The sequence below is a fragment of the Lissotriton vulgaris genome, chromosome 1_1 (genome assembly GCF_964263255.1).
Source record: "Lissotriton vulgaris chromosome 1_1, aLisVul1.2, whole genome shotgun sequence".
Taxonomy (NCBI): Eukaryota; Metazoa; Chordata; class Amphibia; order Caudata; family Salamandridae; genus Lissotriton; species Lissotriton vulgaris.
Window position 1 is genome coordinate 2024054642 of NC_141685.1, and position 19759 is coordinate 2024074400.

At 43.3% G+C, this 19759-nt stretch overlaps 1 protein-coding gene across 5 annotated transcripts in view; it reads left to right on the forward strand.

Annotated features, from left to right (window-relative positions):
* Positions 1-19759, forward strand: part of ITPR2 (inositol 1,4,5-trisphosphate receptor type 2) — a 1555333-nt gene that overhangs the window by 1293289 nt on the left and 242285 nt on the right. For all 5 annotated transcript variants that reach the window (XM_086920227.1, XM_086920242.1, XM_086920233.1 and 2 more), the window contains one exon: positions 3972-4097. In XM_086920227.1, coding sequence (XP_086776353.1) covers positions 3972-4097 — 126 coding nt within the window. The remainder of the gene's footprint in view (positions 1-3971; positions 4098-19759) is intronic.

Consider the following 19759-nt stretch of genomic DNA (forward strand, 5'->3'; position numbering starts at 1 on the left):
CATTACATTTATCCGCCATGGAATGTGACTTCTCTTCCACCGCCGAGATGCGTTGTTCCGCTGCCGTAAGCCTTTGGCCCTGTTTGTCCATTTTTGCCACCATGTTATCCAACCTGAGGCCTGTTTGTTTCACCGCCATGTTATCAATCCTCAGGGACCGATTGTCTATCTTATTGTCAGTGGCCTGCAAATTCTGCATTATCACCTGTAGCGTGGCTTCCAGCATGGGGGATTGCGATTGAGGCTGTTCTGTCTCCATTTCAGAGTTAGCCCCCGCAGGTTGGTTCGCGTGCCAGGCTTCAAAAGTACATTTTGTCTGTTGTTTGTCTGATTTCCCCCATGATGACTTGACAGAGGGCAATTGCAATGAACTGTACACACAGTATATTCCTGCCATGCTGCCCCACAAGAGTATAATCCGCAGCTAAGTTTTCATGGCCTACTCCACCGCGTGAAGCTGTACTATGCTGTGCTCAGTCGCACTTTTCCGCCAAGATATGCCGATCTGTGGGTCCACTATTATTATCAAGTGACTGTGCGTAGTATCACACCAACATTTGTGCAAGAGCTAGCTGGCTGGTGCTGCTGCACTTTTTCAATCAGGCCCGAGTGAGACCATGCTTCCACCTGTGTGCGTGCCCGCAAGGCTTCCAACGTATTGTAAAATAAATATCCGAGCTCACACATCGAGGCAATCAGTGCAGATTGCTGCCCACAGGGGGATGTCCGCAATGAGAGCGCACCCCCGGCTGGCCGCTAATCCATCCCATCTAGAAGTAGGAGTTGGGTGTATTCCAGTCACCGAACCACGCATGTACAGCAGCATCCTCTCCTCACCCGCGACATCTCAGGCTATGCACCTTCACCGTCGCAGTGCTCGGGGACAGCTTGCCGACGCCCTTCGGCCCAAAGACATCTCCGTCCTCCATAGTCACACTGTATGCCCACCACAATCACTCACTGTTCCACTCCAGTACCCGGCGATGTCTGGGATCATGTGAAGACCTCTTGCATGATAGATCTCCCAATCTGGATTCCGCTGTTAAGGGTAGCACCACTTCAAGCACAGAGCGCGTACCGTCTTCCTCCGCCACAGAATATGTTACAGCCTAGCCCAGCCGCCATCTTGTGCGCCCTCGAGGTTGCAGGGAGGAAACATGAACTTGTGCTTCTACCTTCTCTGCTACATTATCCGGCACTACTGCACTCCAGGCGGTTCCTTGACTGTTCCGCTTCAAGGCGCTGACATTTGTGGGGCCTGATATTCGGTGGATCAGCAGATGTTTAACGGATCGGTAACTCCGCCGGCAGAGCCTCACTACTGTGTGGCATTCTTGCCTCTGGCTCGCTCTGCCCCCCAGCTGTTATAATACATTTGCACAAATTTATTACTATTAGTACAGAGGTCAAATTTCAGTTTTGCATTTCAAGTCCGATATATTAACACTGTTCCCTATCTCATGTATTGCAAGTTAAAGTTATTTTGCACAGGGAACAACTCTGCTAATAGTCATGAAGACTTTTCAAAGTGAATGTACCTTACCGCACAAACATAACCCCTTGTCACCTTGTCGTTGAAGAAAAACTTGTTAAAGCAAATACACATGAAATAATGTCATAGTGTAAACCATATATACAAATGCATTGAGTGTAATATGCTGTTTATTACCATTGCAGAGGGAGAGAATGGACATCATGTCCCACTCAAGGCATCACTTCTTGTGAAGCATGCCTTTTTCCATCACACAACAATGGTCATTTAGCATTTACACCCTGTGCATCAGCATGTGTATTAATTATTGTGATTAGGCTTATATCTCATGTACATGGCAAGCTTATATATGTGGTATCAAACCATGCAATTAATATAGTTGTGCATTGTATACTGTTTAGGTAACTCTTTATAAATTCTGTTATTTGCTCTTTTCACCTTGAAAATTAGAATAATGATTTCTCTACAGGAGATAAAAAATTCTGATAGATGATCCCTTTACGTATTATGTAAAACAAAGGTAACTGGGAGAGTTACTTTGTGTCATGCCTTTGTCATACATATTTTTCTTAATAATGTAGTCATAGAAAGACTTTCAGAGTTTCCTGTAATGAATTACCAAAAAGGGTGACCTGATAAAGAAGCATTTTTCAAGGTGCATGCTCTTTGCAAAGGTTTATTGATAATAAATTTAGACATGTGTGTTCTTTCTTTTATAGTTAGACAATTTGGCATAATGCCCTTGGTTTTCTTGTTCATGCTGTTGATATTCTAATTGAAACAATTGAGAAGGTCGAGACGTAGGATCGGGGCTGTCTGAGTTTTTCCCTATGCCGTGAAATTCAACCTCCAGAAGACCACAATTTCAGTCAAAACCATACAAGTTTCTTAAAAATTAGGATCATTACAGATGGCAAAAGGTTGTTAGTTAAATAATGCAGAATTATAAATCTCAATACGTCAAAATCCAATAATGCAAGCGAATTAACATAAGGTCATTCTCTAAAGCAAGTAGTAGCCAGATCCAAGGTATAGCAGTAGACAGGTTGACAAAATCTCAAAGCAAGTTCAAAAATCTCTGGCACAAATCTTTTGTAGAATTTTAGGTATAGAAAGCCATATTACAGCTCACAGACCAATTAGCATTCAAATACATTAGATACGTCAAATACAATACATTTAATATTCACCTACTGTGCTGCATATTGTAAAGTGGTGTGCATATGAAATGAAGGAGATTTCAGTGCATCAGTGTGACATAATAAACAATAACACTTTTATTGATTGAAATGTATTTTCGTTCAAACCCAAAAAAGGGCCTTTAAAATTACACCATACAAGGACATCCTGAACATGGCTTCCTGGAACATTAATGCAATTACTGTTTATAAAATAAACCTTACAACGAATGAGGGTTTTATTTTGATGATTTTCTGAAATTGAAAAGTACTCAGAGAAACGGATGCACGTGGAGAATGTTCATTCCTGTAAAATAAGTACATTTTCTTCTTGCAAATGTGAAATCATGTCAGTGCAAGCTGGTTGAAGCCTAGTCAGGCTAGCTTAAACACATCTCAATTAAGCATTATTTTCTAATGATTAAAAACGCTCTCACAATGCTAATGCAAGAACATCTTCAGTAGTAGTTGCTTGCTTCATTGTATGTGGTAACTTGTTCTCCAGAACCTGTGAATTGACTTGGGGTTGTCTCATTGCAGGTCACAAATTATAACTCCGGTATTTATTTAACAGTAGCATCTGAAGTGTTTTCTCCTGAGATAATCTAAAGTGGGTCGTGTCCTGCAAAGCTCTCTTTACAAGGGCAATCTTGTCTCCTGGCAGAGGGCCTTCTGGTCCCAAACAAGTTGCAGAACCCTTGCACATTACTTTACAGTCCCATTTCACCTGATAGGATTCCTATGGGGTTTGTATGTATTTCTTGTTTTAAAGAAGATGACTGGGTTGGGGCAGGATTCCACTAACTTTTATAAGATTTAGAAAGCACTAAAAAAGCACCTACATCTATTTTTGTATTTAGCATCAACTGCACTTCTTAAACTCCCGTCTCTAAACTAATTACTTTCTCGTGTACCCTCCAACCCACTTCATCTTCCCTTCACAAAATGAAAAACATTCTGAGCAGGCAATCATCCACCTGGGTGCTGTACCAAAATGACACATTAGGAGAGACTGATAAGTGTGTCATTTTTGAATTTAGTGTAATGTATGAACATGATATAGGCCCTCACTTAAAGTTGATTTTTAGATTTTAGAATAGGTTCTGCAATTGAACTGCTCTTTCATGAGCACCAAGAACGTTAAATGCTCATAGACAAAGGTCTTCCTTCATCCTCATTACAATATAATTACAATTACTCCGCTCATGTTTCTCGAGCAGGCAGTATGTCTTGCTGCTTAATGTTGCTTGACCTCTGCTTGTTTTATCTGGCCATTCAACAGTGTTCTTTCCCTCTTTTAGATAACCCAGGATTATTTTGGTTCTCCAGACACATTTCTCTCTGGGGAAGTATTTCCTTCAATTTGGCTGTGTTTATCAACGTGGCAGTGGCCCTCTTCTACCCCTTTGGAGACGATGGTGATGAAGGCAAGTAGTTTTATGTTTGTTTAAGCGTATGCATATTATACACATGCTCCTGGAATAGTAAATACAAGCTTGTACATAATGATCATAAACTGGCTTTTATACAGGACAAACTGTGAAGAACTGCTAGGACTGTATTGTATAATGTTCTCTGTTGTCAAGAATATAGCTTTACAAGTACCAATTCTTATATTGCGATGTTAAACACATTTTCCTCGTAAATGTGGGCGCCCGTATGTTTTCATGATGTACATACTTTGTGATTTTGCATAATGTGGCCTTGTACTTGTGGAAACATATTTAATGTCGGAAGAGTGTATAGTGGACTGTGAGTTGAGGTTAAGTGAGCATGGTGGGGGAAGGAACTACATTTATGGTAGTAGCTTTATTGGTTTAATACATTTTCTTTGAGGTTTGCGCCATGATCACTATTGCATGATTTGACTTTAGAGATGCATGGCTTCTCTAATGTTTGATGAGACCCTGGTTTACAATATGCCCTCTTTGCTGTTTTGAACAGGGTACTGGGGGCAAATGGTAGCTGTCCAAGCCCTCCTTTGCCCAATTTTTCTGGAAGGTTTATGGAGCCCTGGGATAGAGCTCATCTGGTGCCTGTGAGTCTGTGTGCCTGACCTACCCTGTACTTTGTTCACGGGTAGGTGTATCAGTCTCTGACCTCACCTTGCTCAGTGTTCGGGGGCATTTGGGTTCTTGAGCACCCACGCCCTGCATAAAATCCGCAGTCTATCAGTCACTGTCGATAAAGGTTGTCAGGGATGTTTACACTGTCAACAACACAAGACCTGTTCTTATGGTGACTATACTGTTCCTAATCAATACCAACCTGCAAATCTATTGGGTTGGAGCTGTAGCCATAATCATCTGGCCAGCTATTCACTGGACCAGGCTCACCCTTTATGGTAATCAAGTCAAGTCAAAGATCTTTATTCGGATTAGGTAACATCCATAAAAGTACATAAAATCACAACAATCATCCAAAACACATAATACCACAGTCTTTTTGTTTAAAAGGAACTAATAAAATCACATAATAAAATCACCTGTATGGTAATATCATTGAGAAGATGCGCCAAATCCACTGTGTCTCCTACCTTGCTCACCCTCCCTTCCCTACCTTGCTCTCCCTCCCTTCCCGGGAGGGAGGGAGATCCACTGTGTCTCCTACCTTGCTCACCCTCCCTTCCCTACCTTGCTCTCCCTCCCTTCCCGGGAGGGAGGGAGAGCAAGGTAGGGAAGGGAGGGTGAGCAAGGTAGGAGACACAGTGGATTCAGCGCATCTTCTCTTAATGATATTACCATAAAGGGTGAGCCTGGTCCAGTAAATAGCTGGCCAGATGATTATGGCTACAGCTCCAACCCAATAGATTTGTAGGTTGGTATTGATCAGGAACAGTATACTCACCATAAGAACAGGTCTTGTGTTGTTGACAGTACAGTGAGTGGGGGACGACCTGTTTTTAAATCCCCTAAGCTCCTTGTTGTAAGTAGGGATGTTTACACTACAAGTATTCTCTTATGGAGTAGCACCCAATCAAATGAAGAGATAATATAGCATATGGAAATGTGTGTAATCATCAATTAAATGGTTGAATCCTTTTATTGATGTCTTTCCTGTGACAAAGGATCTCAGTCAACACACGTTTCACTCCCCGATCGAGCACAGGTTTGAGGCTTTTTCATGGCTTTCGTAGGAAAGGATGTACAGACGTTTTGGTACAGAACTCTTTGTCGGGCCCTATTCTCTCAATCTTCAAGTTAGAGTAACAGTGGGTCTGTAGTCAAAGTACCAGTCTCAATGCGATCTGTTATAGAAAGCTCCATCCCTGCGTGCCATGAGGGGGTGAACACATGTTGCCTGTGACCCCTCCGGCGCAAGGAAACCAACAAAAAAACGATTTAGACATTTAACCAACGACCAAGCTCTTACTTTTCTCTGCTGTACATTTCAGTGTACTATACTGTTTCTTAATTTGATGAGGTGCTATTCCATAAGATAATACTTATAATGGAAACATCCCCAACTTTACACTTTGCCTGTTCAAACCATAACCGTGGAGAGGGGAATACCCCCAAAGGTGATGCATTTGCATGCCGAACCTTGTATCGAATTACATCCTGGTCAATTACCGGATACCTTAAATTCCAAGGACCCTCTTTCATGAGCTAAAATGTATCAGTATCTTCCACCTGACATACACAATGTCAGGGTTTGCATCTGGAGACCTAAACAACTCCACTAGTACATGATTGGGTGCATTATTTGGCACCCCCCTTCTCAAAGAGTCATTATACTGCATTTTCCCTCCCAAGGGGGGAGGGTGTCTTATTACCCCCCCCCGCTTTGCCCAAGAGTATGGAATATTTTGTGCTCTTCTGACCTGGAGGATGGAATTTGCCTGCTCCCGCCAAAAGTGGATGAGAGAAATTGACAATTTTGGGGGATTATTTAGTGCCCTCTTTCTCTGTCTTGTTCAAGATTGATCAGCAGTTAAGCAATGACCTGTTACCTGTGAAAGCGTCAAAAGCTGAAATTCTCATTGTACAAGCTGTCTTTATCGTTCAAGATATAGCTCAGTTGTTTAATAAGCCTCCTGCCTGTATCTCTGAGGAACATGAAGCTCCAAGGAATTAACCCAGCCAAGAATGACTCAGCCTTGTCTACTGTCTGAAGTAAATGAAATTAACACAGTTAAGTTGGGAAATAATACCCTTAAATATAATACTGTGAAGCCACAGAAAAGAGAGAGTAAGTCAGTACACTTATAGCTTAAAGATTGAGTTCTTGCTTGTCCTTAAATAAATGCAGAATGTCAGGGATATGATTTGCAGTTTGTCAGTCCTATAGGTCAGCCTTTCTTAGCCTTTTGTGGGCCCCTAATGAGTCACTGCTGTAGTCAGCCTCATGTCACTTGTCACCACAACAGTGTTTGCTTTATTAATTTAACAGTACCATTTTGCCTACCCTTATCAAGTGAAAATGCAAATCTAAATACCAGAATAAAAAGTGCTGCTGCGCAGAACAACAGGGCCTACAAACAAGTGTTATTTACATGATTTGGTAACTATTTGGAATTTGCCTTAATTTCAGTGGTGGCTAGCCAAAATAATGTCTCTGGTCGGACTTCTCTGATCAGAGTCTGACACAGACTCAATAGTGTTTTTTCTTCAAAAGTTGGTTTCTTTATTCATGGTCCTCCTCCTTTTTTTTTTTACTGCTGCTTTTTTGTCGTAAATAACATGTTTTGTCCCATCCGGCACTTCCTCAGGGCTTGTATTGATATTCTGTCTGTGTGTGAACATCATGGAATTGGAATTACTATAGGTAATTTCTTAATGGCTCCTGGTGCATACATCTTACATCCAATGTAGGATGAGACCCTTTATGGTCCAGTGAGCGATGTTGCTCATACATTGCTTTTTATGCTGAAGCTACACTTTTTCACATTGGGAAGATCAATTCAGCTACTGCGACAAACAGACCGAATATTCATACAAGCCTTTAGAAGTCCCGGAAGGGATTAAACACGCTGGCTGCAACAACAGACAAAATACGTTTTTAAAACAGAGAGGATCATGAATAAAGCAACCAACTTTTAAAGAAAAACACTATTGTGCATTATGTGACCTAGTTGCAATCTATTGTTTGACTTTGCATAACTATTTTGCACATTACTAGAAACTATCACAAGTTTCGGGTTCTCAGTCATTTGTGTTTAGTATTAATCATTGAGTCTCTCCTTTGAGGAAGATTAAGCTGACGGGTCTTCCAGACTCGTGCACCACAGATTCCAGATTTTAACTGTAACCCACTGTAGTGATGGGTGGGATATAGTCTTGCCTCAGTTTCTTTAGGTAAATAATTTAGCAATCAAAGTGATAAGTTAGCTGAAATTGTTTCAGAAAAATTTGAAGCTTTCACAGTCATTTCTGGAATTCTCCTCCGTGGAGTAGTTTAGCTTGCCCCAGTGGTAGAGCGCTGCACTGGCCTCAGAGGCCTAGGGTAATAAAGAAGCCCCATCGGTACATTGATCAAGGCTGGTCTATAAGGAACATCCTTACCTGGCTGCTATATTGTAATGAGCAAATATTTGCCATATTTGAGCAGCACCTAGGATTACTTTCAGGTACAGCATTTTCGCAGGGTCAGGATTATGGAAACCTGCTCATAAGGCAAAGTGATTATGGATAATATTTCAGATGTCCCTTGCCATACTGCCTTCTAAGTCTGTGCTTTTAATTGGAAAATGGTGGTGTCATATTCACCATCTTGATCTATTTAAAAAAAAAAATGTGCCCATATGAAAGGCTGATAATATATTTCCATCCTGTTTTTATTTTCTCTCCTGCGTCCCTGCTGGTCCTTAAATTCCACATCCTCATACGTCCCATGCGGACCCTTCTTGTGAGATCAGAAATGCACACGGAGACTGGTGGTGTCTGTGTTTCTTTTTCTTGCCTTCCTGTTCATGGGAAATACATTTTGGTCTTCCAATTCAGCTGGAAGGGGGAAGCAGGTGTGGAGTGGTGTGGCTCACTGGTTAGAGGCGGCAGACCCGAGAGCGGAGGACGGCCCGAGACCAGGGTTCAATTCCCGAGGCGGCAGGGTCGTGGACCAGGGTCAGCGGACTTGATAATTCTCACCTCGTGCCTACTCTAACCAGGGATCACACTTGGCAACTCTGGGCATTAGCTTGCCTCATCTCCACAACGGCCCCCCACATACGCCGGGGATGTCTGGTTTCATTTTGGAGAAACCCAGTAGGGACCATCTCAAAGGGAAAGCCAGGACGGGTTCCCCAGCGGTCTACTGCGCAGAGATACTCCTTCGGGAGTCGATTCTAGCGCATTACAAACCCACAATTAATTAATTAATTAAGCACTGTGAAATAACTGCCAGACTGTGCTTACCAGTGCTGATAACCTCCGGCTGCCAATCAATCAGGGTTGGTGAAGCACAACTACTCACTTGTGAGAGTCTTAAGAAGCTGTGGGGAAACAGGGGATGCTCCCTAGAGTGCTAGTTTCATCCGAAGAACTGGGTCTTGAGGTCCTTCCTGAAAAGTGGCAAAGTGGGAGATTGACAAAAGTGGATGGATAGGGTCTTCCAGGCTTTGGCTGCGAGGTAGGAGGAGCACTTTCCCCCCAGTCTAGTGGACGGTGGCTAGAGAGAGTGGCGTCTTTTGGGTATGTGGAAGGAGAGGCGACTGTTCAGATATGCGGGTCCTGTGTTGTGAAGGGCCTTGTATATGCTGTACTTGTGGGTGAGGAGTTTGAAGGTTATTCTTCTTTCGACTGGAAGCCAGTGGAGATCACACAGGCGTTGGGTGATGTGACTGCAACAGTGGATATTGAGGATCAGTCTGGCTGGGGCGTTCTGGACAGTATGGAATTTGCAAAGGAGTTTCTTATTGATTCCGGCGTAGAGAGAGCGTTGCCGTAGTCCAGTCGTCTGCTGATGAGTGGGTGATGGTTTTTCTAGATTCGGTTGGGAGCCATCTGAAAGTCTTTAGGATCATTCGGAGGGTGTTGAAGCAGGTCGAGGGTATGACGTTGATCTGGCCATTCATTGTGAGCGATTAATGGTCCGTGTAGGTGGTGGGATTCCCATGGACGGAGAGCCACCAGGAGTTGTTCCATGCAGAGGGGGCGAAGCCAAGGATGACGAGTCCTGTTTTTTCTGAGTTGAGTTTCAGGCAGCTGTTCCTCATCCAGGTGGTGACTGCTATCATCCCTTCTTGTAAGTGTTTGGTGATGTTTGGTTCATTGGTGAAGGAGAGGATCAGCTAGGTGTCATCGGCGTATGAGACGATGTTGGGCCTGTGGTTCCTGACGATGGTTGCGAGGAGGGCCATGTAGACATTGAAGAGGGTGGGGCTGAGGAAGGAGCCCTGGGGGCCTCCACAGTTGGTCTCTGTCGGTTCCGAGAGGTAGGGAGGGAATCTGACCTGCTGAGGTCTGCTGGTGAGGAAGGAGGCGGATCCAGTCGAGGGCCTTGCCACGGATGCCGGTGTTATGGAGCCTGGTGGCTAGGGTGCTGTGGGGGACGATGTTGAATGCAGCTGAGAGTTCCAGGAGAATGAGGGCTGCAATTTCGCCCTGGTCCAGGAGGGAGCGGAAGTCGTTGGTGGCGGCAAGTAGGGCGTTCTCGGTGCTGTGATTACTTCAGAATCCAGATTGGGAGATGTTCAGGACTTTGTAAGATTCAATGAAGTTTGCTAGCTGGATGTTGATGGCCTTTTCGATGACCGTGGCTGTGAAGGGAAGCAGGGAGATGGGCCTGAAGTTCTTAAGGTCCAGCTGGTCCGCAGAGTGTTTCTTCAGGAGGGGGTTGATTTTTGCATGTTTCCAGTCATCGGGGAAGGTGGCGGTCTCGAAGGAGTAGTTGATCATCCGACCTAGTTCGAGTAAGATGGCAGGGACGGCTCTGTGGAAGATGTGGTGTGAGCAAGGGTCTGATGGTGCTCCAGAATGGATGCTCTTCATGATCTTCGATGTGTCTTCTGTCATGAGCGGGATCCATTTGAGCAGGGTTTGTTGGGTGATGTTGCATGCTGGAGCATTGAGGTGGTCTTGGTTGCAGAAGTTGTCTTGGATCATCTTAATCTTGTGGTGGAAGAAGGTGCGGAGTCTGTTGCAGAGGCCTTGGGAGGACCAGCCCATATTAGGCACTGGCAGCTATAATGTATTTATTCAGCTGTGAATGGGACATTACGGCATCTCCTAGCCTGCCTTATCCTCCATCTTCTACATATGGATGCAGGATCTTTTCCCAAGTGTCTTGGTAGGATGTACAAGAGAGCGGAGAGTGCATGCTTCCAATGTAAAACTGTTAAAGCCGATTACTGTCACATGGTTTGGATACTACCGAGGACAGACTACTGAGAAAATGTAGTGGCAACCGATTCTGAAATCCGAGAGAAATCGTTTACATGTCCACGACATTCGTGCTTGTTTGCAATATCCTTGGTTCTATATTTTAACAGAGCTATGAGGAAAACAAGAGCTGGTGCCATGTATGTAGTTGATGCCGATTGGAAAATACCAGTGCTTCATTGTCACTCAAAATCAATAGAGATCGTTAAAAATCATATGGATACCAGAGATGAAGGACCAGTGCAGCTGAGTGCTGCCCTAGTCCACACTGTTGGGGCTTCCTATCCTCTGCAGTGCAAATGTTTGAAAAAGGCAATTTAAAAGCCAAGCAATCACAGTTAGGCCCACAGAGTACAAACAATTAAAGAAATCTGTGGTGAATGTGATCACCATGAGCGATATAAAAAAATTACAAAAAGCGCCTAACTATACCATAAATCATAATAGTTACTGAACCTCAGTGGGGGATGAAAATAGCTACTATTTTAAGAGCACTGTGATCACCTTAAAGACCTGGGGCTGCAAGCAGAGCATTGCCAAATCACATGCCCTACACATAATGCCTGCCACTCATGGCTGAATACTGTAGGCAGGGCTAAGGTTCAGGGACTAGGCAGAGGTTGGATCAAAAGACTATGCACAGCGAGTGTAGAGGCAAGACCACTCCCTCCCGCAATCCTGTAGTGTGTAACTTCAGCCCAGGTGCAATGGTTCTGAGTAGAGGGAATCTAGGAGCACCTAGTGGCCAAAGCCCTCTGTCTCTCGCTTTGTTACTGTATTACCGATTTTTAAGGTCATGTTATGCACATTTCTTTAACAAAGGATCCTTCCATATAACATCAGGTTCAGGTCATATATAATATTGTACAAAGTCAGACGGAGGCTACACATACATTGCCATTTGAGCAGTAGCCTTGCCTCGTACCTTCTAGCTCAGTGGAAAACACCTAAAGGATATTACGATCTTACAACCCCCTTCGAATGAAACCTAGATCTTATGAGGCCCCTCACATTCACTCCCACTATTCAAAGTAACGATGAGTAAAATGCACATGACCACCCTTCTCAAATATGAAATTAGACTGAACATCCTTACGACTTTCACAAATCTGCATGCGCACTTTCCCAGCTGCTTCCAATTTCTTATGACTTCACATCTGTAATAAAAAACACAATAACCAACACCGAGCACTAGGTAGTTGCATTATCTTACAGCTGTTTATAGTGCCTCGAAGTATGATGAAACGACATGCAGAAAAAGGTTGATAAAAATGTTGTTTCATTAAGTTAATATTGCAAAAATCATTAAGTGTAACTTAGTCTAGAATGTAAAAACAACTTCATAATTTAGGGTGCAAACCCAGATTTAATTAGTGGTTGTAAAATAAAACAGAAAGAAATTGACACATCACATCAGTGGCGGATGACAAAGATGAAGAGAGATGAGGCGAATGGAGAGGACTTGAGGGGTGGGCGAGCGCGGGTGGAGCGCACGGCGGCGATGTTTAATAATAAACATGCCTCTTGATCCTTTGCATCCAGATCCTGGGCATGGTCCCAGCAGTTCCTGGGACAGCATCACGGACCCCCCGAACAATCCCTGTGCTGCTCTCAAGCAAGAGAACATCATGGGGATTGGCCTGAGCGGGCTGGATTAACGCTTGCTCAGGCACAGGGAGTCTTTGCTGTTTGCTGTTTCTCCAACTCGGCTGTGCAATACAGCTAGGTTGGAGAATCCGAACTGCGCATTTCAGTTTGGCTGGCCCAAGATGGCCGACCAAACTGCTATGCACACTTAAACGTTTACCAACCACTCCTCCTTCCCCCTCCCATGGCCCGACCCAGCCCCTCCCTGCACACGCTGGTCCAGCCAGCAGCTGAAAAATAAAACAATATTAAAATATAGTTTTATTTTTCAGCTGCTGACTTTAAGCCAGATGCTCCTCCGCCATTGTTGAGAAGTCGCTGTTGAATCACATGGTGTCCATGTAACCCATCTGAACCCACATGGGCACTTAAAAACAAACAAAAGAGGAAAAAAGAAATAGAGCAAGATAAACACATAAACAACTTAAAACATAAACGAGCTACAAGCGCAGTTTACATTTTAGTAGAACATGTGGTGCTTAATCCAGATGGTTTAGGACTTTGCTGCGCTGAGTCTATTACCGTGGGTTGGTCTACATATGCCCAATTAAATCTCCAAAAGGTAATAGAATGCTCCAAAAGATAAGAGTTAAGTGCACCTTTCACTCTTTCCTTTCTTTGTCCTCTACCTAAGCCTGTCCCTACTCCCACCCAGGACTATCTGAGTATTACTCTCTCTTGCAATATTTGATTTTCCTCATTTATGCCTTTCTTCATATTGCCTAGGCATAGTCCATTTGGGTCTCATGATGCCTATGCTTTGAAGTCATATGAATTCGCAAGTAGCCTGGAGGACTTCGCTCTCTGCGTATCTATGTATGGTTCTTACTGTTGTATCAAGAAAGGCCTGAGAGGGCTGAAGCACATGGATGATGATCTAGCCATGTATTCTGCTGAGAAATAAAAAGAATGAAATGCTGAGCGCCACTTACAGCTCACTAGCTATTAAAGCATTTACAAGCATCCGCGTAGTTATGTTATATGCTTGTTGGATGACTCTTTTTAAAAAAAAATATATATATTTTTATTATCAGCACAGAGTGAAAACTCAGCAAAAACAATAGATATAAACCATCAAAGTCTGTACATGAATCTATACGGAATGGCAAAAAAAATACAGAATAAAAGAGATTTACAATGCTTAACAGAGGGTTCATACCATTTTAAAAAGAAAAGAACCCCTGCTAAGAAGGTTTTAAATAAAATTGCCCCAAATTTTCTCAAATTTAAGTATAGACCTAGTACCCCTAATTCGGGCTATTCCACCTTCCATGTTCTGAATTTATTTGACCAGGGACCACCACTGCATAATATGTGACGGCTGTGGCGATATCCATGCCCGAGCTATAGTGAGTTTAGCACAGGATAACAAAATAGTAATTAAAGCTTTTTGAGGTAAAGTAATACTATGTATATCTGAAAGTACAGTAGAAGCTGACCATAATGGTGGTCTTACCAGTTTAAATGTCAAAACTTTATCTAAATTAAGCCAAAAGTCATTCAATTGCGGGCAGGAAAATAACATGTGTTCTATATTAGCGCCCACAGTATCGCACTGAGGGCATTTGGTACGATCAGTATATAATGCATTTGAAGACCATTTAAGGATCACTTCCGGGGTATGGTATAACAAACAAGTAGTTTTAAATTGTTGCAATCAGAGGCTAGCTGATTGAACCAAACTGTTGATTTTAGAGAGAGAGTGAGAGATCTGATCCGGATAGATCGTCATTCCAAGTTTAAAGCTCCACTTCTCCGCTAGTTTGGAGCAATCCTGTTTTACATAAGAAATTAAACAGTTATAGCCGGTGCTTATTACTGATTTAATTTTAGATGAATAGAGGCACTCCCAAATATCCGATTCTGAGACAGTTAAGATTTTCATCCGACGTATCAGAAAGTCATGTACCTGGATATATTTAAACCTCATAGACATAGGTGGTACAGATGTTTTAGCGTCTCAAAGTCTAAAAGGCCATAAGCACCATACAAATCCCCTAAGGTTACAATACCATGGGTTACCCAAGCACTAGCCCAGCTATCATTAAATATCCCCGGAAGTCCTGGGTTATCCCAAAGCCTTAATTTTGAATGATAAAAAGGTCTTACAGAAAAGCATCATACCGAACCAAATCTTGGCAATGTCTCGAGCTGTCTTAAATTTGACTCTTTTGTAAAAATGTGGGTCATTCAATCTAAGCAAAAACATTCTGGCATCTAAATTCAGCATAATGGTATGAAAAAAAACACATTTTTAAACTCAGGGTTAAGCAAGGAACGGAGGCGCCCAATGAAAGTTGCTCCGAAGTAAAGTTTAAAGTCTGGGAAGCAAAGACCTCCCATATCAGTAGATCCTTTTAATGAAAATAAACTTTTTCGTGCTTTCCGATAACCTCAAATGAAGCTGCTAAAAATTCCATCTAGCATTTTTTAAAAAACGTTATTAAGTGCCAAAGGAATAGAACGAAAAAAATAAAGCAATTTCGGCAGAATTTTCATCTTAATTAAGTTTATTCTACTTATAATATAGAATGGTAGTTTATGCCGAAATTTGTTGGATGACTCTTAAACCAAAATTTCCAAAAACGCATATTTGCATGTAAGAACAATTCTGTCAGGAAATGTTTATAACACCGATTCCGAAAGCTGTATTTCCTATTCAGACTAACCTAGGAATGTTTGATGTCTGCTCGAACAAAAACAAAGAGTGCCTAGAATTACATCAAACTTGGCAAGAAGAGTGTTCATCTTAAATCCTTTGATTTGGTTATGTGAAAATCTGTTCGGTAGCTTTTGAAGAAATGTGAGCAAATTAGTGGTATCTATAGGTTTGGTACACAATCTCCGATCAGAAAATGCTACAATTCATCTCTAAGTAATCAGTTATTTGTTATTAAACTGCTTTGTGTGCACAGGCACAGTGGAGGATGATAGAAGGAAAAGGGTGGTTTTCAATATCATAAAAGCCACAAAATTGCATGGGCCAGAAGAGCCACCACCCTGTTATATATATATATATATATATATATATATATATATATATATATATATATATATATATATATTCATACAAAATGCAATAAGAATCTGTAAACTGCTTACATACGCCCTTTGCTTAATGTTCTGCTTCAGACAACCAGGGGACGAATTACACATTATCACTGTTTGCGCCCGGGGCACCTTTTAAAAGGTGTTCCTGGCGCAAACCGTGATAATGCACCCCATTATGGTGTATGCGCTGCCCCCAGGGCAGCTGCGCACCCGCGCTGCCCCGGGGGCAGATAATTCATGTGAAAACACGGAGCAGCAGCTCTGTGTTTTCACATTGCAGGCGGCATCCGCCTGCACTTTCAAAGGGGTTTAGAGATCCCCTTGCAGACAGGTGCAGTGACCGCCTGCACCCGCCTGCAAGGGGATGTCTGGGGGTCCATGGGACCCCCTTTGCCCCTTGCAGAAGGCTGCTGTCAGGGGTCACACTGACAGTGCGCCACTTTTTAAATGATGCACTGTCCGAGCGCCTCCTGAGGGCTTCTTTGACTCTGCTCCCACGTCTGTAATATGGTGTGGGTGTAGAGTCAAAGGAATTCCCTCATATGCATAGGGCCCGCCCCTATGCAAGTGAGAGAACACCCTCTGTTGATAGCGCTGGTGCTTTAAGTGCGCCAGCGCTATCGGTATTATAGAAGGGGATGCCCAAGCGTCTGCATCCCCTTCTGTAACACCAAAGTGCCCTGGGGTGCGTAAAGCAGGCGCAAACTCCCGTTGCACCCCCGGGTCACCATCTGTTATACGGCCCCTGGAGTGAAACACCTGATACTTGAAACTCTGCAGCCTTCTGAATTTTCACATCCCATCTCCAGGGAATCTGCCTTATCTGCGTTGAACCGCCCCAGAGTTTTCACCTCTCTATGGGCCCTATCTTTGCTAGTATTATTACTGTGTACTTTGGCACAAATATTCTATATGACAGTGTGTGCTCTTTCCCTCACACTACAGTGTAAAATTGGTTTCATGTAAGTGGTTTAATTAACCGTCCAGTATGTCCATTGCAGGTTGGCCACAAAATTGTATCCGTGACAATATTGTCATTTATGGGCTGCAGTGTGTATTTATATCACCCACATGTAGGACAAATGTATTTGGCTTCAGGGAATACAATTGTGTTGTGGTTGGGCTGTGATTTAAAAGCACTACAATAATACATGGCACAGGAAAATGTATTTTCCATTTATAAAAAAACTATTATTATTTATTCGCAAATTCATCTTTAAAATATACCCTGTAAGCTCAAAAGGGCAGAGTGTGGAGGCTTAATATATACAAATGTGGTACACTATAAATTGGGACTAGTATGCCCTTGCAGTGTACCATTACCCAAAAGCTGTTTTTAAGTGGTAGGTGGGATAAGTTAGGTTACTGGTTGCCTGGGGTGTGAGCCCTGGTCAAGCACCAACCACAATCCTTGTCAAAGTAAGCCAGAGTTGGCTGGCATGTCCCGAGAGTGGTGAGGCAGGTGGCAAACCCTCAAAAAATAATACATTAAATAAAATAAAACACACTTACCTTCCTGTAACAAATGTGATGCCCTCAAACGTCTTCTCTCCTCGAATCAGGCTCCCAAGCCAATCCTGGCGCTGCTCTTGAGAGAAGCGCCCTGATTGAAGGGAAAGGCGTCTGTCTTAAGACAGCTGAGTTTAGAGGGTTAAAGTGCGCTTGTCTGGCTAGCCATCACTAGATGGCCGGCCAAAAAGACGTGCACTTTAAACAAATACAAAAGGCAGCCCACACTTCTCCTTGCTGCTGCTGCCATTCAGGAGGCCACCCCTGTCCTGACACTTTGTTCAGGACTGGGTGACGAAAAATAAAATGGTAATGAATTAACATCATTACCATTTTATTTTTCATCTCCGGGGGCATTTCAGGGGGTAGACGCTCCTGCGCTATAAGGGAGGAGCCTACTCTGGTGTAAGACACAAGCAAACCCCAATTTAATCTGTGCTCAACCCCCTGGTAGCTTGCACAGAGCAGTCAGGCTTAACTTAGAGGCAATGTGTAAAGTATTTGTGCAAAACACCACACGAAAAGGATCTCACACCAGGTTAGAATACTAGAGCTGGGTTCAATAAATAAAATAAGACCATAACGACAAACATCCTATCAGTAGAATCCGAGATATTCATTTTTAAAGATCTTAGTGAAAATAACTACAAAAAGCATAAAGAGCCAGCTTGGGATATCTGGTCACGCTGGACCAGGTCAAAGCCATAAAATCAGGCTAACCACGAAGGAGCGCTGGTCGACTACAGTCCCCATATTTGTCCCACAGAAGTTTTACCTTCTCAAGACAGTGCCATGAGTCCTGTTCACATTGGAGAGGGTTAGGAGGAGCAAGGAAAGCATTGTGGGATACTGGAGCACGAAGAGCAGGCCAAGCATGGTGACTGGTCGGCTGGGTCTTCGTGTTGGCTGTCCCCTGCAAGTGGTTAATGCTGGAGTGCGACGAGTCAAGCTGGCAGTACTTCATGTAGAATTGTTTTGCGAGCGGCAAGGTCCCGGTGCGAATGGCCCTTTTGTGGTCATGAAGAGCCCAAAAGCTTGATTTGAGCCTGCTGAGTCACACCAAGGGTCCAGGACCTATGGGGCACCATTTGGGGGTCAGGAAGTTGCTGCAGCTGGTACAGGATGTTGAGAAGCATTTATATCGCTGGGGCTCAGATCAGGAGGCCAGCAGACTAGCTCTTAGAGTCACTATGGTGTCCTAGGTTCAAGATGAAGTTGCAATTTCAGTTCTCCTTTCCTAAACATGAGGGCAGTAGGTCAGCACAGCAGGGCAGCAGTCCAGCAGAGTGGGCGTCTTTACAGTAGCATAGCAGTCCTTCTTCCTGGCAGAGTATCCACAGGTCCAGAAGTGTACTGAAGAGTTGGTGTCTGAGGTCCAGTGTTTATACACAGTTGTGCATTTGAAGTGGGGAGAAGCTTCTAAGGGCATGCCTTTGAAGTGCACAGATGCGCTGCCTTCCTGGCCCTGGCTCCGGACTAACTGTAGGGGATATGCAGCCCTTTGTGTGGAGACAGGACAGAGCCTATTCTGGTGTAAGTGGGGTTGGGCCCAGCTTCTCCCTCCCATCCTGCCAGTGATGGCGCTGCCGGTCACACCTAAGCTCCCCATTGTTTGTGGCTGTCTGAGAGGAATAAACAAGACCCGACTATCAGCTACACCCAATCATGTGACCCAGAGCAAGGCTAAATGGCTGCATGCACGAAATGGCTAAGGCAAGAAAATTTCAACATTTTAAAAGTGGCATTTTCAGAATTGCAATTTAAAATCTGACTTCGCCATACGTTAGGATCTTAAATTGTGATTCAAGAGACATCAAACATAAACAAGTTACCTCTTCCCATTTGCAAATTACACTTCTAAAATGTAATAGGGTAACTGCAATGTTATATTATGGGAGAGGTAGAGCTTGCAGTAGTAAAAAAAGGGAACTGAAGAATTTTTCACTGCCAGGACATGTAAAACTTAAAAGTACATGTCCAACTTTTTAAATACCTTGCATTCTGACCTGTTCAGGGCCTACACTAGGGTGAATTATATGTATTAAAAAGGAAGGGTTGGGCCTGGCAAAAGGTTTACTTTGCCAGGTCAAAATGACAGTTTTAAAACTGCACACATACAGACTGCAGTGGCAGATCTAAGATATGTTTAAAGTGCTATATAGTGGGTGACACAATCCGTATTGCAGGACCACCAGAGTGGGTGACACACTTAGTGTTGCAGGACCGCCGGTAGCATTTACGTTACATGCCCTGGGCGCATGTAGTGCCACTTTACTAGGGACTTATACATAAATTAAATATGCCTATTGGGAATAAGGCCAGCATTACCATGTTTTAAGCTGAAAACACAAGTACGTTAGCACTTGTTAGCCTTGGTAAAGTGCACAAAGTCCTAAAGTCAGCAAAAACAAAGTGAGCAAAAACAGGAGTTATGATGGCAAAAGGTTAGGGGAAAACCACGCCAAGAATGCCAGGCCCAACTGTAGGTAAAGTTGTATTTTCCAGAAACAGGCCCAGATATGAATAAAATCACCCTTCTACATCCAAACATCCACCGAACTGGA